This window comes from Actinia tenebrosa, unplaced genomic scaffold, assembly GCF_029948245.1.
Source record: "Actinia tenebrosa isolate PJP-AT-01 unplaced genomic scaffold, QUT_ActTen_1.0 PGA_scaffold8__29_contigs__length_14323225, whole genome shotgun sequence".
NCBI classification, from domain to species: Eukaryota; Metazoa; Cnidaria; class Anthozoa; order Actiniaria; family Actiniidae; genus Actinia; species Actinia tenebrosa.
The window spans coordinates 8,693,686-8,720,545 of NW_028292585.1; the positions used below are offsets into that span (position 1 = coordinate 8,693,686).

Below are 26,860 nucleotides of genomic sequence, written 5' to 3' on the forward strand. Positions count from 1 at the left end.
TAATTGATCCTTACGTAGGCTTGATCAATTGTGACGTCAGTTATGACGTATGTTAATCGACTGTATAGAAGTTGTCGTTTTTATTAATCCAGTACATTTGGTTTGAGTGCCTCGAAAGCTGGGACCTCTTTTACTCGTTTGCATTAGAAGATTGAGTGACGGGTGCGTCATATATACATAAATAAGAACATGTGTAATGACGAGCTCGTTCACTCAGTTTCTCTATCTAAAAAAGAGAAAAACTGTTCATTTTTCAAAAGCTTGCGCATCTAGTAAGGAAAATTCATCAGGTAGGAAGAAATTCAGTAATATATACAATTGCAAATAGACTATGAGTTATGAGTTTTGTACATATCTAAGCTTTTTATTTGATTCATTTGATTTTAAAGTAATTTTAAAATGTTTAAAACATCATAAGAGCTACAAAGGATCGGAGGACAACAAGCTTATACAGCAAAGATAAAATAAAATTTCGACGCAAAATTAACAAAATCATAGACTCAAAGTGGGGTTCCTGTCGCTAATTGGTATCCCTGTGGTAAGGTGAGATTCTTGCAAAATGGCGGTCTTTCAAACTTTAAGTGTATTCCGTCTCTTCTTTCGATATCGTTTAATGAAATAAGAACTCTAAAAAGACCTTAACTGATACTGAAAACAAAAGACTTAAGACATGATAAAGCTCTCCTTATATTATTTTCGCCACAGCTTTGTCAAAAACACATTCCAAGTGGTTTTTCTTTTGGCTTTCTTCATGCAGTCTTTTGCAGTTCATTTGGACGACTGCTCTTGGATAATAAGTGTTGTAGAAAAAGATGAAATAGGTCTTACAAGTAGTGTTATACTTCCTGGAAAAAGCTACTTTCTTCGGTTACAGGTTGGATGTAGTTCAAAGGTAAATATCTATAGTACCTGTAAGTATTTCAAGACTAAAACTATTTTTGCCTGGCCTTGCCCACTAGCTCCCTTTCTCGTTGGCTTGCCTTTTTGTGGCTTGGCCTGATTTTGCTCTTTTTACGACATAAATTGGACAACAAGGCTTTAACTAAAAACTTTGTTTTAATACTTAAATATAAATAAGCTCAATGAAATGATATTTACATGACGAGACTGATTATCCTTATACTAACACACAGTAAACTCATCTATATATCATCTGCCATCATTATCATTCATGATAAACCTAACCTATTTATATTTCCATAGATAAATTCAGAGGTTGCAAGGAACCTTGCTTTAACTGGTACAACACCGACAGTTCAGATAGAAAGCAAAGCATTCATTGCTAATAGCGAGGGAGGTTATTATGTGAAGGAATTTCATCATATCATCAAGACCGCTCTTGTAGAGTTGGGGAATCAAACACAATGTCATTGTCTAGAATATACATCAGCAAGGTGAGTTTAGAATTGTTTCTCAATTTCTTATTGAAGCGATTAGCCCTCTGGTATGTATCTTGCTTGCTTGCTTGCTTGCTTGCTTGCTTGCTTGCTTGCTTGCTTTATTCTTTCTATTTCATATGTGTTCATCAAGTCATACACTTATTCATGCATTAATCAATTCATGTATTTGTTAAAAACCCATTCTTTATAATAAAAATATTTATTACATAATTACCAATGAAATATCTATTTTTCTCTATTTCGAAAAATTGATATCTTCACACGTGAAAACAACATGTTATTTTCACGTGTGAAAATAACACCATTGCGATGGCTATTCAAAAATACACGGAAAGAATTGCCTGAAAAAGCCAAAACATACGTTATTGATAATTATATAATAAACAGAATATTACATGGCCGCTTGGAGATACGAATTTTATCTTCTCGTGCTGAAAATCTCTCACTCGTTCGCTACGCTCACTCGTGAGAGATCTTTTTAACACTCGAAGATAAAATTCGTATCTCCGCGCGCGCGCCCATGTAATATCCTCTATATATTCATGCTTTGCATGTATCTTTTATTCAATCTCTAGCGGAAAAGCATGTTTTTGTGGTAACAATTACCCCACGTGTACTGGTGATGGGCTCAAACCCTCAGCCACATGCTGTCACATGGAGAAAGAGTGTCCATCACCAAAGTTCTTGTGCAACCCAGCATGGCTTGCTCCATTGCCTCTAGGTGATGGGGTCGCAGTTTTAACATGTAATGCTGTTACAAAGGGCATTGGGCTAGATATTCATTCTCAAAGGTATTTATGAAGTTTCCAGATTTGCTTTAATAAGTTAATTATTGGCGAATAAAGAGCTATTTGCCGCCCTCATTGGTTAATATCTCTTTGTATCGACATTGGCAATCACACTGATAGCTCTTTGGAATGTACACAATGTACAATGGAATACATTGGGGGAATCGCATAAGGTAATGCGTCTAGGAAAAGCAACATGGGATGGTTTGCATGTATCCAACTATCATTTGAAGGTTTTGGAGAAAAGCAAGATGACGTTTGGAAAAACGTCGTGGGATACCTTGTAGGAGGACCACTATGTAATGTTGTGTTAAAATGCATTATTGGTGTTCGAGTGAGTGATGGGTTACCTTGGGTTTTCCTCATGGGATACCTTGAGGAAACAATGTGGACGTTTTTTTTTTTTGTATTCTATCTCAGTTTTGTGTTTCACGTGGATGGTTTCCATGACAACATAGGGGGTCCTATAAACAACACTCTAGGACCAAAGGTTGACCATTTCCCAAACTATGAAGGAAGAGGCCCTATACCACTCAACTGTGTCCCGCAACTCTCATCAGCATCTGTTATAGCTGGAATAGAACACTCAAATGTTGTCTTATATTCCAGTTCAGAATTTGCATCAACAGAGGTCATTGAGGTATGATAAGAGCTGGTTTGCAAAAATGTTGATTAATAACAGGGGCAATAGTAGTGCTGAAAAGTTATAAATATAGTAATCGTGAAAAAAAAAGAGCACGAACGACGTCCTTCATGGTCTCTTGGTACGACGTAAAATGAAGTAAAACGACTTAGCTTAGAAAGGGTGACACTTCACAATCACTGCTCATAATTATTCTTAACTTCTATTTTTAACGTCTCTAAATTAAATGAGAAGGAACCTCGATTTAACGATGTCGTCTAAGGTCTAATCTTTTGCTGTTATTTATATAAAAAATCACACGAGAAATGGTTTGACCGAGACTTGAATGTGCGCTCATTTGACTTTGGAACCGCACAACAGACTGTGATGCATAATTATTATAATGGTGGTGGGGATGGGGGTGTGGATGATGATGATCATGATGATGGTGATGATGGTGATGATGATGATGATGATGGTGGTGGTGGTGATGATGATGATGATGATGATTGTGGTGATGGTGATGGTGATGATTGTGGTGATGGTGATGATGGTGATGATGATGGTGATGGTGATGATGATGATGACAATGCTGACGCTAAAGACGGTGGAAATAATAATAAATACTACACCATTTGATAGGCTAACTAGAATTACAAAATATTTTTCATCCAAGCCCTTGTAGATCGAATTAGAATTTAGAACAGATATCTATACAAGTGATTAATTAATATACCTCTAACACCATAATTTTGCCTCAATACAGATACATGGTATCCAAAGCAGTACCTCAGTTTGTACTGCACATTACACGTCGCTAAATATCATCAAAGGAGCGCTCTCTTTTTTAGATGCTATTATTCTAAACACTCCTGTAAGTAATATATGCGCGCGCAAACTCTGTACTATGATGTACAACAACTTTGCAATGCTATGACTGATGGTGCGTCGTCCAATGCGATAAGCTACGCAATAGCCTCTCCCCTGTAAAGTTTTATGATTGGGTTCAAAAAATGTCTTTCCTTGACAGTGCCGTATGACGTCCTGTTTGAAAGTCATACAAAATCTGCTCTAAATCGTTTCTGATCTTTGAGAAATAATTCAAAATTGATAGATTAAACAAATTGTAAAACACGTATTTTTTTTGTACGCCATTCTAAGCTTATTTTTCAATTCATCCTAGGTTGGTGTGGTAGAAGTTACAGGAAAATTGAGCACACAATCCAGCATCAGTCCTGGTAAACGAATCTATGCACTGACCTAAGCTTTAAGGATAGTGAAACGGAAAGAAGAGAGAAACCACCAAGCTAAGCGCACGTGCTTATGGGATTTTATGAAAAAGTCTTTTGACGTCCACCAATAACCAAGTTTGTCGCAACAGCTAATCGTACGATTTCGCGCGTGTGATTTTGAAGCGCCGTAAGGCACCTACCCCAAAGGTATTTTGGGTATATATTTCCTCCTATATTTCAGGAACCCTAAGCAATGTGTCGCGGCGATGCATCAAGCATTTGATTGGTCCCATAGAGGTGAAATCCAACCTGAATACAGTACTCGCAATAGGAGAGGATCCACACCACCAAAAAATATTCATCGCATCCAAACAGCCAGGTAACATCATATGCTTATAGTAAATTTGAAAAATTCTAAGTGAAAGTTTTGCTTGGGCAATCAATAGTGCACTCAACTCCCAACTATGGGCTTGGCAACATCTGTGCGCAGAGTTTGTGGGTCGTCGACCTTGACTTAAAGGATTTTTAGCATTCTCCAGCTATCTTCCCTTTGTAAAATTCCAGCATACTAAATTCCACTAGTAAGTCATGCTGTTACGTAATGAACAGAGAAAAGTTGTTTTAGAGGTAATTGTTATCTTCCTTGGAGATTATGGCAATTTTCATCTTTTCTGACAAGAAGCGACATTACTACATATAGGTGCATCAGTCAGCTTCGTCGAGCTACTCAACACGGACAGTCAGGACGTCTGCCAGTTTTTGAAATCAAAACTACAAACATCAGGTCAGTGTCTAGAGTAGATAAACTTTCTTCCTTCCTTCCTTCCTTCCTTCCTTCCTTCCTTCCTTCCTTCCTTCCTTCCTTCCTTCCTATACTCCTTTTAATTTTGAGGGCCGTAAGTTAGAAAACTGTAATAGGTTGCGTTTCCCTCTTGATAGAGTTATTGTATTGTATTGTATTTCTCCATGCTTAGGAAGCGAGCCATGTACCGTAGTCACAGCTAGTATCTTGCACAAAGAAAAACTAATAGTTCTGGTTGAGTATGATTCGATGTCAATGGAACGCTATTACCTGGTTCATTTTATTGGTATGTATTAAACTTGATCTGACTTAAATAGCAATGGCCGTCAAATATCTTAGTAGAGGCTCTGCAACAACACGTGCCGATGCCATAATACAGCTTGGACTGCCTGTGGTTAGATGGCAGAACAATAAAATCCCTTTGCTTTCGAGATTGAATTCTTTTTCATGTAAAACGATTGCATTGTTCCTGCCATCTAATATGGCTGCCGTCACGTGGTGGTGCAAATTAAACCTTTATTATAACTTTTTACTTATACGGCGGTCATCTCTTCATAGACTGCACAGCTATCAGGGTATCTTTTCATATGCCTTTTTTCAATGGCAAGCATATCTAAAAATCAATTGAATTTGTTGGTAGTTGAAACGATATGCGAAATACCAAGACTTCAAATTAATTTACAACGTAAATCCGCCACTCTATACTTTATTTGTACGTTTCTCCTTTGGAATCCCATACTTCAAGAGTGCGAATTAGAGTAAGGATTGATTACTTGCAGCTTTTATCAGAATCTTGCTTGTTGACAAACAGGAGAAACTACAAGAGGACAGTGGTCTTTGGTGACCAGCATCCCATCGCAAGTACCAGGTACCAGTGGTAAGTCTTCCTTGGTAGATATCTTGCATTTGAATACTATCGTGGTCTTTTCCTTATCATACCACGTGTTATTCCCTTTAGAATAAGAAAATTTGTCCCCAAATAGTTATTGAAGATATTGAAGATATCTATATATTGAATCAATACAAAACCTTTAATTTAATCAAAGGTTTAAGAGGAATGACAAGTGTTCTGAGATGGGAAAAATTAAGCCCAAGCTTTGCAAAAAAAAAAAGCATTTGAAATAATTTTCATGGTAATAGCATGTTGTCTAAGATAGGAAAAATCAAGCTCAACTAAAGGATTTGTTTGCTTGAGATAATTTGACACATTGTTAAAGCCTGTTATCATAACAGGCTTCCAGTAATGATTCCCTATACAGCTATTTCGAAAAAGGTTGAATACTGCATACTGAATAGTGCATTTCAAGACCAAAGTACATTGTGGGTCATAGTGACATTGTCTCAAGTAGGATTAATAATTATATCTATTTTTAGGCTATTCCATCTGAAACAATATACTAACTACATGTAGAGAGCTGAGTTAATTGCTGTATATTTACTTTTTATTTCAAATTAACGAGACCCACAATGCCCTTTGGTCTTGGAATGCACTATTCAGTATGCAGTATTCAACCTTTTTGAAATAGCTGTATATGCCAATAAAGATCAATGGATATCGGCTCGTGGCTTCTCATTTCAATCTGTGTGTCTCTAGGAAATCAGGAAGCCTGGTTGATGGTTGACCCAGCCTATCACAACAGCTCAAGTGATCAAGTTGTACTTGAACCTATCTTGTATGGAATGTCTCACACGGCTAGCATCAGCAGTAGTATTTTTATCTGGGGAAACATGCTACTCTACAGGTTTGTGAGAAAACACATATGTACATTTATAAATAATATTTGGTTCGGTCTAGATCTCCGATTTTAATCTATGAGAACTAGACCACTTACATCTAAACGTGTTTTTTGTTGCTTGGAAAGTTACTAAAGGTGTGAATTGTGCTTTATCGAGCAAACTTTTTCTCGGGAAAAAATTCTGAGGATTCGAAACCGTGACGTTTTTATTTTGTAGTGTAGTTCTCAGTTCTGAGATTAAAATGAGAGACAAATCAAATATCATCAATATCATGAATCCTGATTGCAGATTCATCATGTGCGTTCTTTCAAAAAAATAACACGCAAAAGATAGCCGTTGATGTTTCCGCAACAACAACAGTAGCAGTAGCAGCAGCAACAACAGCAAAAACAGCAGCAACAACAAAAACAACAGCAACGGTCTTCTGGACGAGGAAAAAATCAGCGGGAACAACAACAACAGTTGAAAAAGAAAACCTTTTTTTCTTTGTTAACTGATGTTTGTTGTTGCTGATGATAAGCGGTAACCACAACAACATCAACAACAATATCAACAGTGGACAAAGAAACAAATCAGCGCGAATAACAACAACAACAACAACATTTGAAAAAGAAAACATTTTTTCTTAGCCAATTGTTGTTGTTTGTTGCTGCTTATGATCAGAGGCAATAACCACAACAACATCAGATACAGCAGCAGTGGACAAAAAAAATAGATCAGCGGCAACAACAACGACTGCAACAGTTGACAAAGAAAAACTGTTTTGTCTTCTTTTGCTGTTGTTGCTGTTGCTGCTGATCATCAGAAGCAACAATAACAATATCAACAACCACAGCAACGGTTGACAACGAAAAAAAGCAGCGGCTATGACAAAAATAACGACAGTTGACAAAGAAAGCAATATAGCGGCTACAACAACAACAACAACAACAACATTAACCGCAACAAAAGATTAACAGCAGCACTAGGAACAAAGACAACGACCACAGCAGCAGACGATCGAGACAATAAAAACAATTTGCAGGAACGCAACTGCAATATTAACAATAGTAAAAACGACAACGACGCAGATATAGCACTGCAACAACTAGTACATCAACACAATTTACGGAATACCATCAAAAATCGATACTGAGCAATATCAACAGCGAACACAGCAACGATAGTAAATGCAACAACAACAACAACAACAACAACAACAACACAAACCTTTTAGATGACAAGATTACGATTTGTAGACAAGCTCGATGAAAAACTAATCATTTTTCACGTTCAACAATCACCTAGTTAATTAAGGTATTTGATGCTATAATCATGTAGTTCTGATGCTGGTAGAAGTATCCAGAGACTGACCACCTTTACGTCCTCTTCTAATATCACGCTGTTTACTTCATCACTTGATGGTATCTACGCGTTATTTACAGACAACAATGAGGTATGGCAAGGCCATTAGTGTTTGATGCCCACAGGTCATAATGGTTAACTGCTAATAAATCTGTTTAGTGAAATGGCGGCCATCTTGAATTATGGGATGTCGATGGGACAAAGAAAGTGAATTCATAAAGCATAGTGTTTCAGTAAGAACTAAAGGCATATAGATGATTAAACCAATAGCAGTTCACGTTCTTGTTTAGTTATGGATAGGTGTTGTCGGATCTGCCAAGCTGGTCAAGATTAAGTCATCAGCACAATTCTGGCCAAGTAACTCAGGTTCTGTATTGGATTACCACACTAACAGGACTGTCATCACTATGTTCTTTGATTCTATGAGCCAACTACAACAGGTACATAGGAAATTGAATATATCTAGTTACCTTAGGCATCATGGATGGTGGTGTTGGTGCAAATAGGGTGAGGGGTCACTAAGGAACCTGATCTTATGTAGTTAGGGGGACCTTAGGCATTAACGACAGTGCCGATATGGTGCAAATAGGGTGCATGAGGGTCACTAAGGAACCTGATTATAAGTACTTAGGGGGATCTTTGGCATTAAGGACGGTGCCGATATGGTGAAAATAGGGTGCATGAGAGTCGCTAAGGAACCTGATTATAACTACTGAGGGGTCCCCTTAGAAATCATAGATGGTACCGATATGGTGCGAATAAAGTACATGAGGGTCACTAAAGGAACCTCATTATATAAAAAGGACTAGTTATTAGTACTAATCCAATGGATGTTTTTAATGTATGTAGGTCGTCGTATCTGGCCACAACACAACACAAAGGTGTATCTCTCGGTTGCTTGTTCCTGTGGAAGATATCATCACATCTCAGAATTTTCACTTAGAAAGGCTGAACAACTGGAAGAAAAATGTAGCCATCAGATCTAGCAACACCTCTTGCCCACTAAACCAATCCACTTCAGATCCATCTGCAGCCATCTCTTGGATCTGTCCGTATGCCCGGATGAAGGTGGTAGCTCCAAGGAGCATCAAAACTAGTCGTACTCTGCGATACGCTCTAGAACCACCTAAAATAAAAGACTTGGACTTGATGCATTCCGTGGAAGACATCTTAAAATATTTGAGAGCCGTCTCTGATACTTATACAACAGATTACACCGCCTCACCTATCGATGAAAATGCAACTGATCATAGTCGCCTGCCGGGGGAGATATCTTTGTATCGTCTTCAGTCATACAGTTTTGATATCTACCTGTATTTGAATGAGAATGAAGAAACAGGTGCGTTGTTAATGTTTGTGATGATGAACACGACACTTCGATTCATTTAATTAGACCTTATAGATCTCTTGTATGTGAGGTCAAAGGAGTTCAATTTAGAGGACAAAACAATCGCGCCATCTTGAAAGGTAGCCGTTCCTTTGCATCGAAGCGAGACGAACGGTGAGCTTGCAGTGATAGAGGCGTGAATAATTATCCAAAGTGTTAAAAAGGCCTCATTTCAAGCCTGCCGTACGTCTCGTTTCGATGCAAAGGAACGGCTACCTTTCAAGATGGCGCAGGGAACTCGGTGAAAATGGCTCAGGGAAATGTGAAAGGGGTTAATAAAAACCATATAGTTTTGCCCTCCAAGTTGAGCTGCATTCAGACGTGCTGCAAGGAACGATCTATAATACGGAATACGGATAAAAATGTTTTAGCCCAAAGGCATCAGGTATCAGGGGGAGACTAGCCTTCCCCCAGACTACCTACAGCTAATCCCTTCATTGCACAATCTGCAACACGCATCGATTTGAAGGATAAAATAGTGGGAAAACCTTGGACTTCCAAGTGAGTTAATTAAGCTAGACCAGAATTTGTATCTGAATTGGTCAGTACCGGTGATCTGATTTTATAGCTTCTTTTTCTTTTTACTTCAATCTTTTTTACTTTTCTTTCTTTTGTTTGTATTTTTTGTTGTTTTTTATTAACCAATTTCTGTCTACGCAAACGCTTTACCCAAATAGCAGTTATTATGGATGCATGCAAATGAATTCAATTGAGACAACAAGCACTGTATCGGCCCGATAGCCTCACTTGTATGATTCTTAAAACCAAAGAATATATCGCATTGCGGGCTCGACTTTAATAACAGCTATGAGATCTCCCAGTATTTCACTCGCTTCTTTATAGGAAAATTATAAGCGGCAAAAAATTTTAAATTCTTATTCTTGTTATTTTTTCTGTTATTTTTTAAATTTGTTATCAAGGCGTGTCTAGCAATCCCTGGACACTGGATAACCTACGGGTATCTTTTCGAGCTTCTGATCCTTCAGTTATCAATGTGACGACAACTAGGGAAGAACTCCTACCATATGAAGCGGTTAAGTACAAGGTTAGTCACAAGCCCTTTAAATTTTAACCAAAATCACAGATGATATATACGCAAGTGTTATACACCTGCAGGACCCCTCCTCCTCCATCCCCCCCCCCCTTTCCCTCCTAAACCGCAACAGTTCTGCTTTAGTTTATTTTGGATTTGAAATTATTGTTTCATGAGTATGAGTCAACGCTATAATTACGCTACCGATGGATTGAATATGGTTAAATAACTGATTGATAAAATAAGCTACTGATGACATACTGATGACATACCAACCATAGGTCCACATCAGCGAAAGCTGCCATATCTTAACCTTGTTACAAATAAAGTATGTATGATGAAGATGTCTCGTGGCCTTGAAGAAGCGCGAGAAGGAAAAGTTATTTTCTAACGGTCATGTTCAATCTTTCGAGATACTTGCCCTTCGTGTGGTAAGAGTCAATCTGACCAGAGATAATGTGCATTTTATTGTTAATTATTAATTGATATCTGATTCATTGAACATAGGTCACAATCCAGGACAAGGGCGTCGACTTCCCTCAAAAGGCTCCTGGTGAGGGGCTGATACCGATATCTTTGCACATACAGATGTGGAACTCAGCCCTGTCCTGTATAGAAGAATCCCAAAGACGCTTTACGGTGAGTCTGACAAATTCTATGTACGGTAAATTACTTCCATTCAAGCCATGAAAAATCAACTCGATGGGTTACCATTTTTTCTTAAGTATGGTGTCCGCTATATCATTTAACGACGACGAAATTAATTTAGTGTATAGAATATAAGACTGAGAATCTAAGTTTATTAAAAGCTCTTGTCAGTCAACTACTCCCAGACGTTTATTAAACCAGGAAAGCACTGTTGGACTTTTTCAGAAATCAAGATCGTTAATGTTGAATGTTTTCAAAAATAGTAGACATCTTTTTTAAAGAAAAAAATGGGAACCTCATTTTCTTGAATTAATAAACTTGAAAACTCGCCTATAAAAAATAATAAATAAATATTTCTTAAAAATCTAAGGCTAGAGGAAACGAGGAAAAAGAAGAAAAAGGTACTTTTAATACGGTGGGAATCGAATCTGCGTCCACCAATTTTAATTAGATAATTAATTCCAAAAAAAAAAAAAAAAAAAAAGAAGAAGAAGAAGAAGAAGAAAAGAAAATAGTGCCTTCATGCCATACCCCGAGACATCCGCTGGGTCATCGTATGGACTTCGGACATGACGGCGATTAAGTTCCGGGTTGAAAGTAATAAGTTTACATCTAAAATAAATCCAGTAGACGAACTAGAGGCAAATTCAAGTTTCTGAAAAGATGTAAGCCTACATTCATGCAAATATAAGCTCATTTTGTTTGAACATGCTGCCTGGAAAAGGTAACTAAATGGGGAACACCTGGTGTAATATGTATTCCTTCTTATATTTCAAGTCTTTAGTTTCCCCTAGTCTGCGATCTTACTAACACAGGCTTGCTAACCACGGAAATTTAAGCCCATTAAGCACTACCCTTGTAGAACGATGACGATCCATAGCCTTGGTCAACCATCAAGTTGTCATAGAAACATGTAAATAGTAACGGATTCTGTCATGTGTTTAAGGGTTCACAAGTGATGACTGTATATCTTGGCTGTCCTGCCAATCATAAGATGGTATTTGATGGCCAAATGTCTATGGCTGCTAATGGTAAAAGTCAATACTGTAGACCAGGAGAAACTGTACCATGTTTTCTCTATGACTTAGGTACGTGCGGTACTTCATTACCATCCCACAGGTAGCCCAAATATACTTGCATTATAGCGTCATTTACTACCACAACCAGACTCCCTTGCCCAAAGCTTTCTTTTGTTTAGTTAATCTTTTGTTTAGCACCAACTGTTTTACTATTCTCATCAGGAAATACAAATAAGAATAAGAAAAAACATTCGCGAAGCATTTTTTTTCTCCAGCTTTAAAACAGCTCAAATGCTTGGGATCCCTATGTTATTTATAATATATATATACTAGTCACACTGCAATCTTACATTTACCCTGATATAAAGAACGACGACTTAAATTCTCAAAGCACTTTACGACTCAATTGTTATTGGAGCAGCCTTTCTCCACATTATGAATTATGCTTCTGCGTCTTTATATCACAGATCAACCATTAAGTAAAAGTAAAGGGATTTTTGTTTCTTTATATTTTTAGCATTTTATCCCCTGTTCAATATCATTGACTTATCTGGTGGTGATGTTGCACCTTTTCTTGGCCAATACACATTGAAGGTTGTCGGGGGTGGTCTAACGGTAGACGATATACGTGATTTTACGCCCAGTGAACAGGAGTCGTATAACTTTAGAACAACAGGGTAAGTGTACTCGAGATGTTTCTACACATTGAAGGTTGTCGAGGGTGTGGCCAAACGGTAGACGATAAATAAGATATGTTAATTAATTATATTTGCAGATCACCAGCCTCTTTGGTCTGGGCTGCTCAAGAGAAATCACTAGCTACAATCCCAATCTTCAATAGATCAACCAACGGTATTCAGTGAGTATAAAATATTGCCCCTTTATTCCTAGTCGCCTACGCAGCTTCGTCACGCAACGCTTACTACTTAGGGGAGTGAGCGTGGCGTGACGACACTAATAGCGGCTGCGTAGGAGACTACTTTATTCCTAGCAGTTGAATTGCTGATTTCCTCGCAAAGATCTTGATTCGGTGAATTTATCAAGTGATTATTAAAACAGTCATTAGCCTTTTGTTACATCATTCAAAAAGCCACAATATTTATCACTCTTTTGAGAATGACTACAAACCAACCATTTCAGATGGCTGTGTGGTACGGAAAGTCCATGTGCCAACATCGACCCCAAGTTTCCTGATAACGCAGAATACTTTTTCAGAGTGGAGTTCTCTAACAAGTAAGTATAATATAAAGGATCAAAACATTTTATCGTGATTCTGAAGGAATTTTTTCTTGATCGTTCACTACACCGTACAGCTTCAAATTTATCAAACACCAGAACGTTGTCTATACTCACATGTCGATCAGTTTTAACACTTTTCTATAACTTGTATCGAAGAGTATACAAGATGAACAAAATGTATCTATACTTTTGAGACCACAATAAGGCATGTCGAGGTTGAGGAAGAAACTGGGTCAAGGCTGTGTGGGGTTGTTTTAGGGGAAGTATTTCAAAATAGCGGCTAGTTCTTCGCTTAAAACAGCCCAAATGCACTGCAATAGACCAAATTAGCTTTGTTGTGATGTTTTCCCATTTTGGACAACGTGTCATTCCCTTGAGAATAAGATTCTTTGTTTGAGTTGTGTCCATATTCATGTATCTTCTCATGTGCAATCGTTAAACAAAGAAATGATACTCTAGGGAACATGGTCTGAAATGGGAAAAACTATGTGCCCAAGAATGAGGTCTATTGTTTATCTTGGTGAATTATAACATAGCAAAGCCAGGGCAGGATTTCATGCGGTGCCTGTGACCCATTCCCTATGCTTTATAAAAAGCATGCGTTCTAGGGGGAAGGGGGGGGGGGGGGGGGGGGAGAAATCTCCATCGGGATATCCTGACTACGCCCTGCTTGCGAAAAATTACGGAGCAAAACCGGAGAACTCGAGGAAAATTCACTTGTCAAAGGAAAGAATAACCGTTTAGATAATGCTTATTTTTTATGTGTATAGAGATGTTGACATATCGAACTGTGATTACACTATACGATTCATAATCCGAGTGCATGGCCTTCCACCAGGATCCTTTAATCCGTCTTCAGTTATAGTCCTGGTAAGTATCGTCTTCATGTTAGCCTCGTATTCAAGACAATTTTCAGGTCCATTCGCATGAAACTTTACTTAAGTTACTAAAACTTTATATAAGGATTAATATTTGTTGGATATTTCCCCAGTCTTGTATAGGGATCATGGTTACCGTTATCCTGACCTTGTTCTTCTTCAAGAGGGAAGACCATAAGCTCTGGAGAGCAGTGAAGGGGGCAATATCAGATGTAACAAACGCTTGCTTTGAGTATAAAGCGAATCAGAAGGTTAAACCTGAAGATGAGCTGGAGATGGAAGGGATGGATACTGCAACTGAAGCCACTTACAGAAATCCTGGTAATCAGACATTACTACTACTACTACTACTACTACTACTACTACTACTACTACTACTACTACTACTACTACTACTACTACTACTACTACTACTACTACTACTACTACTACTACTATTACTGATGATGATGATGATGATGATGATGATGATAGGCTTTATTTCGAGAGTGTAAACACATAACAGTAGATAAAAAACACTGATGACTCTGTGGGATTCTATCCTTAGCTGTCTAGTGTGTGCAACCATGTGACTCAAAAGTCCCTTGAGATATAAATAACAATGAAACAGCCGCCATCTGGGTTGATCTAACTATAGAATCTAAGGGACGGACCGTTAGATTTTTGAGAGGGGGGGGGGGGTGGAGATATGGGGCAAAAACCAAAAACCAAAAAAAAATTCGAGTACAGCTTTAAAGATTGAAAAGAAAATCGTGCATAATAAAAGTGCCAAAAAAAAAAAAAAAAAAAAAAAAATCCAAAATATGTCCAAAAAAATTCCTGCACAGACATGAGGCATAAAAAAAATTACTGCACAAAATAAATTGCCCAACTTCCCCTCAAAATCTAATGGTCCGTCACCAATGAAGAATGCACAGTTATCATCAACCAAGATGGCGGCTATGACGTAACTTGCACATGCTCTATAGAAGTCGTGCTCTTTGAATTGGTGGTATATATGTGAGTAAAGTTGATTGCTGGATTGAGAAATACTACGAGGAAAATTCATTCGAAATTTTGCACTGTGGGTCAGTAGAGTTAGTGTGCAACAAATACATACTTTGTCAGCGCAAAAAAAAAAAAAAAAAAAAAAAAAAAATAATAATAATGCGATGTGTGTTGTCGACCGACTTGAGATGCTATAGTACAGTGTACAATAGGAGTTCTATTTCATTTCAGTGGGTATCGCCTGGGATGAAGGATCAAAGAGCTCCAAACAACAACCAATGGAATCAACGGAAACAGTGGACGAGGATTGAACTGGATTACACTTCCTGAATGCGATATACGTATTGTACATTTATTTATCATTTCTAGTTGATCTTATTATTCCATCTTGTGGATTTATTTATTTTTGCAATTGCTTAAACACTTACTTGCAAAAAGAAAAATTGAAAAACAAACTTTTAGTAATTTAGTAAATTTATCGATTAGGAATAAATTATCACTGGCGTGAATTATCGCTGATCATATGAATATTTTTTCACATTGCTGCTATCAGTAAATAAATAAGTTGATATAACAAAAATACTAAACATTTATAATATTTCAAGAGCTTTGACACTGGGAAAACTTTACGTAACTAAAACCACGAATATTCTAGCGCTGCCTGGCATTTTTCTTAGTATGATCTGATTGGGTCACACGAGTCTGACGTCAGTGATAATGTATTCCTAATCGCTAAGTTTACTAATTTACTAAGTTACTAAACGTTTCCTTTTCAATTTCTCTATGACAATTGTTTTGCAAGTAGGTGTATATCTATGTCTATAGTTGTTCAGCAGTTCAGTTTTTCAATAATATATCGAGGAATTTACATGGGCGCGCAATTTATATATATAATAGCAAGCCGATTCAGCAGCGATATCTTCACGTGCGAAAGATATGGTATCTTCCACTGGTGAAAGATATCAAGTTTTCGACACTAGAGAAAACCTGGTATTTCATCGATATCTATATAATAAATCCAGGATATCCGATCGAGTAACTGCCTAAATGCTTTGGTTTTGCTTTGCTCTTCCTAAGCTGTCCTTTGCATATTCATTATTTACACGGCCAAGTTAAAAAAGGTTATTATATACATACCGAGATTAACTCACTAGTTTTTATTCGTTATGAAATGGATACTACGTTAATATGAACTCAAAAACGCTCTCGTACGAATACCAACTAATCAACTACGAAATCTGGATATTTTTGGTTTTTCCTTTTTTCATTCGGCTTTCATTCGGTTGAAAAAACACGACATGTTGACATCCATCGTAAGGCGTCTTGGTGCCCTGCAAATCCTCTGTAACTATGTTTACAGTTTCCAAGATGACAGCACAGTAATCATCCTTGCTGTACTGATGGCCATCCTCAAAACCAAACAGAAGCCTTTTCATGTCGATGCTTCTCGATATCGATTCCTGTGTTGGTTTACCTCCATCGACTGCAATCTCCACCGCTTGTCTGATGGCAAACTTCAGTCTGTCAAGAATCTTGTCATGTGACTTTGGATGCATCTCTCGAAGTCCACCATCACAACCATCTTGCAAGTGAAGCACAGCTTTGTCGATCTTTTCACGTATCAATTTGTTTCTGTTTGGTGGCTAAGGAAGAAAAAATTGTGAATCACAAAATGTCAATATACGGAGAGTTGTTGCCCAGTCCTCTTAGCCAGAGGCTAATGTTTATAAGTATACGACACACTCCACACTCACTACCACATATTTGGTGGCTACACATGATTCCAAATAATAAAGATCATAAAGTGAGGTTAATACGTAACCAGACAGGTTAGTGGAAGAGTTTTATTCTTTGAAAGGCCGAACCTGATTGACCTTATCTTGGGGACCCCTTAGGATGCTACATCATAAACACGAATTTTGGTTAAGACAGTGAGAACTAAGCTATTGATTTCTCAATAGCCAATGTGCACGAGAACGAAACTCTAGCACAAAGCATGATGGGAAACCGAGTACTTACAATTTTTCAGCTCCTCTTAAAATCCCTCTGAAAAATTTTCCTTTGACTTTTTCTATGGAAATGTGAGTATTTCAACAAAAGAAAATAACAGAGTACTTTTTTCTGTTAATTCTATTGATTTCCTTGTTCAGATATTTATCATAAGCTGTCACTTAATTAAGGCTGAGCTTTTGATCTCTTACTTCGAAGGCGTGGGAATAACTAGCAAATCATTTACCACAAAACCAAATCAAGAAAGACTAACAGCATGTATATGTATTCTCACCTTGATTTTATGAGTTTCTAGGAGTTTCGTTTTCTCTGGTGTCAGAATGATGAGTTCGGCTTTGATTGAGGTGTTGGTGGTATCGTAAAGCCTTGGAATGTAAACTTCAGGATCGTAATCAAAGCTGTCCTCCGAGAAAGGAATAAGATTGCAGCTACTCATGAAATTTGTACGATCAGGTGGGGTCACTTCTGCACCGTGAAAAAAAAAATAGTAATAAGATCTAAAAGAATATATACGTTTTTATTTCGTCTCCAGAAAAAGAAAATTGAGGTGACACTACACATTCTTAAAAACAAACAAACAAACAAACAAACAAACGAACGAACGAACGAACGAACGAACGAACGAACGAACAAACAAACAAACAAAACAAAACTAATGTCTTTAACGTGTGTATTAGCACATTGTGTATTAACAAGAAGGTTCACTTTCTTGGATTCGCCCTGACTCTAAAACTAAAGTCACTGTGGAGTAGACGCTGAGCACATCGGCTGATCGGCTGTACTCGCTACAGATTAGGGTATAAACGTACGTTTATTCTTTTTACCACTGAAGGTTTTACAAATCAACTTGTAATTCTCGCTCTCTCTTCACATTCCTCACGTGCATCGACTTGCAAGTGTTTGCATTTGTAAATGTCGTTGCGTCACTTCCGACAGACCCAGATGATACAGATGATCCCTCTGCTGACGACTCTGGGTACTGTTTCGTTAATAGGGTGATCAGTTCAAGTTTTATGAATCCATGAAACGAGTGATGAAGGATGTCAGCAGGTTTAACTACAAGTGGAGTGTACGATGGCAGTTTCGTTTGGTGGCAAAACATTGACTTCATGGTTATTGTTATAGTTATGAGAATAAAGTACAACCTTATCCAAAAAAGAAGCGACCCTTCCCCTATCAAGAAAAATGAAAAGTTTGATCCTCTAAAAATGATTTTTTTTATTAACCTTCCCACAAATACTCAGCCCACCAACCCCCCCCCCCCCCCCCCCCCCCCCCCCTTATAAAGATAAAGCAACTGTCACCACTCACCTGGTGTAACAAACTGTTTTATCCAATAAAATGCAGGACTGATATTGGTTATAACTATCTTGGGCACCAAGCGTTTGTCCAGAAGCATCTTGTAAAATGCTGCCCACATCTGCTCTGTGTCGTACGGATGAATGCTGCGGTACGCACCAAACACCACCATTCCAGCTGGATAGAGCTTTACTTCAACGTTTTCTACTTCAGTACGGGTACCACCGTGGTCTTCTTTGTACAGAGTTAGGATTCTGTTATCCACAGCAATACCACAAATGACGGGCTTCTCGGAATGAAACCCATTTGGAGCATAGCAATCTGGATTTGGCAACAACAACAACAACAAAAACTGTTACTGATTTCATGATTCGCTCACGAGCTAATGCTGTGTATACAGCAAAATAAGAAACCTCTCTATAGCAACAAAACTCCTTCTCTTGAAATCTCTGAGGAACAACCTTTACCTCACGCCAGAACGGAGCTGTAAGTAAGATTGCACTTTGTGATAACATGCTTTGTCTTTTTGAATAGCAAACGTTTTGGTTTCCTTTTTACCTGGTATTTTCTCAGAGCACAATTTGACGCACTCCAGAAAGGCATTTTCCCAGACTATCACTAACTTTCCCAGTTTTTCCCCAGGTTTTTTCTTGACCTTAAAGAGAAAAACGCTAATATTAACATTGTACGATTTACATGAAAAGCTTAAAATTCTTCCACATCACACCTTCAGAGCAAAAAAAGTATGACACACAAGTTTATTGACTGCAACGTAGAGAAAAAAACGCTAACCATTGCACCATGATTTTAATCCAGCGTCTAAGCCGGGAAAGCTCTTTTTTATTCGAGTGCTTTTGTCAACATTCTTTCAACCAGAGTAATGTAGAACATACCTTTTTTCCTTGCTCATCGATGTTGTGTCTCAATCTCTCATAATGAAGCAGCTCTCTATTATTCTTTAAGCTGGTTTCCTGCTTAACAGCTTCTAACTGGGAATCAAGCATTTCTAGTGAGTCCGTCGGCTTGAATAACTCGGCTATTTTCATTAATTTACCATTTACTTTCACAACAGAGATGTTAAATGTAGACAACACAGGTTTCACTAATTGTTTCCACACCTGCCTAAAAACACTCTCCTCCAGTGACTGAAAAGCTGGTACATACGCAGACATCTCAATGGATGATGAATACCACAAATCCTCGTTAGCTGATGCACTTTGGTTGTATCCTGCACATTGCAGCATATCGATGGCGTCGTGGTTGGACTCGAAGTGCAATACCTCCAAATGGACAACAGTCTGAATATCTAGGTACTGCCAATTGGAAAGTTTGGCTGTATGGTCCGAAATTGCATGGACGATTTTCTTTGCAAACCTGACAGTACTTGGCTTTGAAACGAAACACTTTGCTAATCGACGAAACAGAATAACAAGGTTCTTCGACAATGGGTCTTTATTTGCTAGCTCTTTCAAAGACTCAGTATATTCCTCATCTTCTCCACCAAATAAATAGAAAAACAGCTCCTTTAATATCTCGTCCCGACTTTTGTACAAATTACCCACGGCGTTGGGATTAAGAGAAAAACTTGTACAAAGCGACTTTACAGCTTTTTTGATTTTTTTAACAGCGATTAAATCGGCTTTCAGCTCATTTGCAATCGAAGCAAGTTCATTTAGGAGTCTTGCAATCAAGGATCAAGCGATGTTTAAAATACTCTTTAGTCTTAGTGGTCTCCACTGAAAACAAGCACTTTCCAACTACATCTGATTCCTTATTGAGAAGCTTAATATTTTCTGGAGTCATGTTTGTTATAGCATCAACATCCCGCGAAGAGAGGTCCTGTGTATGAACTAAGCTCGTGCACCACGACTCTATTGCCTGTGGATCATATCCAGCTTTTGTCATCTCCATGTACCATAATGGAAGTTGTTTTAGACTCATGTTGTCCTCGTGCCCACAGTTGTGTTCAATAATGTTCTCGAGAAAACTGATGGTCTTAGAGGCAGAGTTTGGAAATTTTCTTGCAGCAAATGGCAGGATTTTTAATCCAACTTCTAGTTCTTTGTCTAAATCCCTTTGTGCCATCTTCTCGCCTCTCTCGTCGTACAAATGTGTAAGTCTTTCTACTAAGGACAGGCTTTCCTGCTCGTTCCATGAGGGTATTATGTCCAGACAGGTTTCCGTGGCAGTTGCGCTTTTGCACAAGAGATGGAACAGGTGGAATGCAATATCTTCTTGTTCGGTTGTCTTTAAGACACGTCCCATTATCTCTTTAGGCTCAGATGTGACACCAAATAATCCATAATTACCTTCGAAAGATAATTTGTGTAGCTTTGAAAGTGTTCTGTAAACTTCCTCGTTCATACGTATTGCCTCCTCGCAGCTTTTGCGTCCTTTTTTCCATGAAACAGCTTTAATGATAACATCGTCATATTCTGCGACAAAGTGATGCGGTTTCTGACTGCTTAACCAGTATTCAAACTCGGCAAGATACGATGATTCATTCATAAGGTTGAACGAAAATCTCAGTTTATCATCAGCACTGCCGCCGTAAATACTATACGCTGACCTATCGCCGTGATCTCGGAACGCATAACATAAAAGCTTATTACAAACGTTTTGTGTCGTTTCTCGTAGATCACTATCAGGAACTCCTAATCTTCTTAGTTGGTTTAATACCAGATACGCCACATATCCAGGTGACGGAAATTCGGATTTTTCCTTCTCTCTTGGTTCGCTGGCGCAAGCATGACCAAAGACGAATATTTCCAAGTCCATGTATCCCTCAACTGGATCAAAAATATCATACTCATTCTCCAACAAATTTGTTGAGAAATCAAGCAGATAACTGTCATCGAGGCCTTTGCGGATGAGCATAGCAGAACATACATCAGTTGCTGTGACAGAAGACTCCTTCAGAAGCAAATAAAAGTCAAGTTGAATTAGGGATTCCCTGCTCTTATCTTCCGCATGAACTGACGGATCTAGTTTTCTAACAACGTCAAATGCCTTAACTATCCCTTTCTTGGCTTCTTCGTTGTGTTTGGCTTCCTTGAATATCAAATACAATTGTTTTGGGATGTTGAGACAACTTTTATTTACTTTGTTCATCTCATCGTCATTCCAAGTGAACAGCTCGATAGCTTCAATAATCTGCACAATGAAATCCCGAGTTCTCTTTCCCTCTTCGTTCAGACCAAGAACATACCAATGCCTGATGCATGCCATGACTAAGAAGGCTAACTCTGAACAACCTGATATTTTGGCATAGAGCTCCTTCCACTGATCAATAACTTCAAACATCTGAAGAATAACTGGTTTTATTTTAGGTTCCTCATTTAGCCCAGCTATATAGCACTGTCTCATGCACTCAGCAATCGAAGGAACAATCTCTGGTACATCAGGTGATAATTCTTTTTCCATTTTCTCTATTTCAATCTCCAATCTTTTATGAAACTCAAAGCTTTTAAGAATCTGGAGAGTAAGAGATTTTACATTTGGCTCTTCACCAACGTCAACGCTATTACGGCATTCTTCTGCACACGTGCTAGTATATGGAACCAAATCAGGGGAAACATTGATAACTTCTTTCTCTATGTACATTATTTCATTCTTGAGTTTTTTCCACGGCTCAAAACCTTTAAGAATAGACAAAATAACGGTCTTTGAACTCGGCTTTTCGCCAATACCAAGTATGTAGCATTGTCTCATATGTTCAACAAGTAAAGGGCCCAGCTTTTCATCGGGTGAAAGCTTTGATAATATTTGTCCTATGGCATCAATTTCAATCTCAAGTTTTCTCCAGCTTCCAGCATTCTCTAGGACCTCCTCTGTGAGAGTTTTGACACTGGGTTGATCATTGAAGCCAGATTTATAACATTCTTTTAAGCATCTGCCAATCAAAGGGGTCAAAATGGGTGGGACAGGAAGCATCATCTGCTTGAAATCCTCGTCTTTCTCTTTTAGATTTGTCTCCCAAACCCTTTTTGTGATGGCCTCAACAAACTCAGAAGTAAACGATGAATATTGAGAATCCTGGTTTTTTTCTTTCTTTTGGGCCATGTAATGGTTACTTTCGCTTGACAGTCCCAACGATGACAAGGTTTGTTCAAAAGCTATTATCGCTTTATAATGGTCCAAAATGAGATAATCACTACACCTTACAGATGCATTAGAACTGCTGATATTAGTTGGAACTAGCACCTTTTCAAACGTTAAATAAACGTCATTGTCATCTAGTGAAGAGAGTAGACCATTGCTGTTCATTTGAAGTAATTTGAAAAGGACGTTGAGAACTTCTTGATCGTGGGTGATGTCCTGATCAAAGATTGCCATGAATCTTTGTATCAAACATTTTATTCGCTTCAAAGTAAAAGGAAGCTTGGCTATTAAGCAAAGTACTTCCATGGTGACATATCTGAGACTCTGTTGCTTGAAGTGTTTTGATTCACGGAAAGCACGATTCAAGTCTACATAGAACGAGTGAAAATCGATCGGAGGATCTTGTCGGTGCGTGTCCACTGCCGCAATTGTCACTCTCAAAGTTGCTTCATTCAGATCCACGTCAAATTCACTAACCGCAATGTCGTGAGAAACTGTAGCAACCATCGTCTCGAAAATTTCAATAGTGGGAAAATTAAACTTTCCTCTGTCATACCTCAAAATACACTTGTCACATACTTTCGTCAGTAACTCTAAATGGCCTGCATGCGAGGTAAGTTTTTCAGTAATGATTTTCAATAGGAAGTTGACATGACAGTTCACTCTCGTGTGACCTTTAAGTATTTCCTGGTTGTAATTCAAGCAGGTCACGATAAATTGATAGGAATTATGAGATCCCGTAGCTGCCAAAACAAAAAATCTCTTTGTATTTTTTTCATTTACGGAGAATTTGAGAAACTCACGGCAGGCGCTGAGCATAGCAGTTTCATTTCCCTCTCTTGTTCCTTTTAAAAGACGTGCAAACTCTTCAAGCATCTCTTGCTTTCTTTCGATGAGACAAGACTTCCCGATAGCATTTATGATATTCATTATTGGATAGAAATTATCAAGAGCAGAACCACGTTCTTCCACAATCTTGAGCAGTTCTAGCGCATACCGCCTGACCATCGCGTTATCTCTTAGCGAAAGAAGTGACAAAGTCAGTGGGGAAATAGATTCACTGTACCCATTTGCATAGTTTACTTCTCCAAGCAGATCCATGCCAAGTTGAAGAATGTTTGTCTTGACTTTCTCAGGCACTGGTTTACTTTTCAGTAACGTAAGAAAAGAATCGACGTTAGATACACTATGATATGAGTAACTGCCCACAAATGTCATTTTGTCAAAATGTATTTTCATAACGTTGATATTTTCTGGATGATACCAGGAATTGGGCAAAGCATTCATAAGACTTGGCAGCAATGTCCGACAGAGAGGTAATGTATGTATAAGCTGAGTACGACATTCTGTCAAAAAAATGACAAGGTTCTCCATATCAATGACTATGCTTTCTCTCTTCAACTCTATTACTTCAATGACCAGAACAAACAACTCTGACAGTACACGATGCGATTTGTCATCAGGAAAGGTTTGCTTCCATATTTGAAGAATCTTCAACACTTGTTGCTTATCTGGAATAGTAAGCAGCGCTTGAGTTATCGCATTGAGACTTAGCTTCTTGTGATCCAATGCACCCGTATGTTCATCTATGAGCATAAAGTTTTCAGCCCTCTCTTCAATCCAAACACCAAAATCATCAAAATGATATGGATATGAACCTTTGGTGGCGGCGTTTTTGGTTAGGTTGTTTGCTAGTATAGAGAATATATCCTCAATGACTTTGGTGCAAACGTCTCTAGTTGATTGAATGAGCTTGATACAAGCCTTAGGGAGAAGTCGGAATACTTCAGGAAAATTAAACAAGATTATCAATCTTTCCTTCTCGCAAAAACATTCGTACTTGTCATCTGAGCCCATAAGGGATTTAATGGCATCAAAGACTTGACAAATAAGCGAGGTGTCGTTTATGTTGCCAGAAATACTTATCCCTTCCTTCGAACTTTCCAAGTGTACGACTAAGTCATGTTTGGCCACTTGAGCAGCAAACCAGTTGGTCACAGAAGAAATTTCTAACAACTTTAACCATTTTGAAAGCACGGTGGCACAAATGAAATGTTTATTTTCGGGATCTCTCCTTACTATTGCTGCTGTTTGCTCGATCACATCTTCAAATCCCTCGGAATGAATTTTTGGCTTCAGTACTCTGTTGATTCCCTCAAACGTGAATATTTCTATATTAAACCATACCACACACGCATGCCGAGGCAATTTACATTCCTCCTTTATAATTCCATTAACAATTATGCTTTCATACAAATCTTTTATCTTGGACACACTGCTGGACATTGACACAATTGACTGAGAACTTGAACTTTGGTTTGCCACCAGTTCATCACATAGCTTCATTGTCCAGTTAATGATAGCTGCAGGACTTGCGACCAGCCGTTCTTTTTCATTTCCTCTTTGCACACAATGAAACTGCGAGCAACACAGCTCAACAAGTTTCAGGGATTCATCTTCAAATGTCTTGCTATCACTGTAAACTTTGCTCAAGCTTACCAACCCTTTTCGAATGATTTTCACTACAAAATTCCCATTGAGTTCAGTCAGTTTTTTAATCACCTGAAGCCTTCCTTCCTCAGAGTGAAAGTTGAAATTGAGAAGTTCGTCACACGCTTGTTGCACGTCAATAAATCTTAATGACTGGCTTTGTCCATTTGATCCATCGTGAAGATGACCTCGACAGCTCTTGATGAGATCTTGAATTGGATGGTCCGTGTTCTTCGTATTAGTGGATGGTGGTGAACCAAATGTATTTTCCATACCTGATAAAAGATTTCTAATCAGATCAGTTGGATTTTAATCAAATAGTAACTCCACCATCTTTTTAAAAGACATGGTAACCGCTGGTCCAGACTCGACCTACTTTTCAAAATTGTGTTTATTGCTTTACGTGTGCAATCCTAGTACAAAATTCCTTACGGATCGTGAGTATTTCCCCTGCATCTTTGCGCGCCTGCGCGCGTTGATTCGGATCAGAAACAAACAGAAATAAAAATGGGTTAAGTTCTGGACTTGGTAACTGCGGTCAACAACAAAAACGAAAAAATAAAAATAAAAATGAAATTAAATAAATAAATAAAAGAATAAATTGTAACTTAAATAATTGTTTTAGTATTTTTAACAGAAGTGAATTTAATACAAAACAGAGAGTGTTTTGTCTTTTCCAAATTTTATTTATCTTTGCAAGCGGCACAAATCGACAAACGAGCGTGCGCGGGCGCGAGTTATATTCTGTAGGTGAATATAACAGTATAAGACGTAAATTGTAACCAATGAGCGCGCCGGATTTACTAATATTATATTCACTCGTGTAAAAATACTAATATTCATAATAGCGGCATCAAATAAAAACATATTTTAAAGGCGAGCTGCGTGACGACTTCATGCTGGGTCGGGAAAATTCCCCGAAGATCGAAAGCCAAAGACTCCTAGCTAGCTTTGTACATAGTTAATCGAGGGGTCCCCTCGATTAACTATGCTTTGTATTTTTAGTATGTCCAAAAACTAAGATATTAAAATAATTTATACCATTATATACTTCTTATTTCAATAATTGACCTACATTCATTCAGTTCTAGCTAGTATTTGTACCGAGTAATCCAGTATCGCTCGAAAGCTGGATTTTCATCGCTTCCTAAGTACAGTACCACTTTTGTAAGGTTAGGTTTACTGCTATTGTTTGGATGACCAATCTATTGCTTTTTAATCCATTCAGGTAACTCGTTCCGAGCGGTACGGGCTGGCTCATTTGTACCAGGTAAAATAAAGTAAAGACAATCCTAATATATGAATAATTTGCAGTTTCTAGCTGCATAAGATCCATATTATGCAAGTTTGTCCTCGTATCAATGACTCTGTTATGTTTCGTATCTATAGTTTGAAACCTAGAGAAACCAAAAGTTTTGTCTATACTATTTATTTTTGTTCCTATAAACGCTTCTAAAAAGTATGTAATTATGTAGAACGCTGTTAAAAATCACCAAAAGCACTGTTCCGGCTTGATTTGGATCGATTTGCGGAATGATCTTAATAAATTTCAACTGAACTAAAATTCAGTGCTTGCTCCTGATTCTCATTCTGAGTCCGTGAAAACCATATATTTTCACTTCAGCTACGAAAGGATATAATAATTCTAATAATTCTAAAATGATATTCTTACCTTCTTTGACTCCAATCCTCGAAAAGTTCTGAAGACTAAGATGAGAGAAGTGCTGAATAAGCAAGTCTAGCTTGACTGAACAGAACCAATCAGAACACGGGATTCTACGTAGACTATTTCTAAGAAATCTATGGGTATTACAAACCACTTAGGAAGGGAGGGGTGAGTCGGG

At 38.0% G+C, this 26,860-nt stretch overlaps 2 protein-coding genes across 2 annotated transcripts; one reads left to right on the plus strand and one right to left on the minus strand.

Annotated features, from left to right (window-relative positions):
* Positions 1-751: 751 nt before the first annotated feature.
* Positions 752-15,491, plus strand: LOC148905107 (cation channel sperm-associated auxiliary subunit gamma-like). Its single transcript, XM_089024042.1, has 23 exons — positions 752-892; positions 1,204-1,394; positions 1,976-2,191; positions 2,609-2,828; positions 3,577-3,684; positions 3,994-4,048; positions 4,284-4,421; positions 4,743-4,826; positions 5,017-5,130; positions 5,656-5,721; positions 6,439-6,586; positions 7,902-8,016; positions 8,216-8,365; positions 8,775-9,264; positions 10,233-10,357; positions 10,853-10,984; positions 11,940-12,081; positions 12,530-12,689; positions 12,788-12,871; positions 13,153-13,245; positions 14,022-14,121; positions 14,243-14,450; positions 15,348-15,491. The coding sequence occupies exons 1-23, from the start codon at positions 752-754 to the stop codon at positions 15,425-15,427; spliced, it is 3,360 nt and encodes a 1,119-aa protein (XP_088880168.1). The 3' UTR covers positions 15,428-15,491.
* On the minus strand, positions 15,424-26,799 carry LOC116294547 (uncharacterized). Its single transcript, XM_089024363.1, is given in 7 exon segments — positions 15,424-16,759; positions 17,401-17,591; positions 18,438-18,746; positions 18,984-19,080; positions 19,319-20,096; positions 20,098-25,291; positions 26,689-26,799. Coding segments are annotated over 6 exon segments (6,981 nt in total). The 5' UTR covers positions 25,290-25,291; positions 26,689-26,799; the 3' UTR covers positions 15,424-16,345.
* Between the last annotated feature and the right edge of the window lie 61 nt (positions 26,800-26,860).

Coding starts and splice junctions, on each gene's coding strand:
- LOC148905107 (XM_089024042.1), top strand. CDS start 752: ATGCAGTCTTTTGCAGTTCATTTGGACGACTGCTCTTGGATAATAAGT. Junction 4,049..4,283: donor ACAATCCAGCATCAGTCCTG/GTAAACGAATCT, acceptor CCTATATTTCAG/GAACCCTAAGCAATGTGTCG. Junction 12,690..12,787: donor TATAACTTTAGAACAACAGG/GTAAGTGTACTC, acceptor TTATATTTGCAG/ATCACCAGCCTCTTTGGTCT.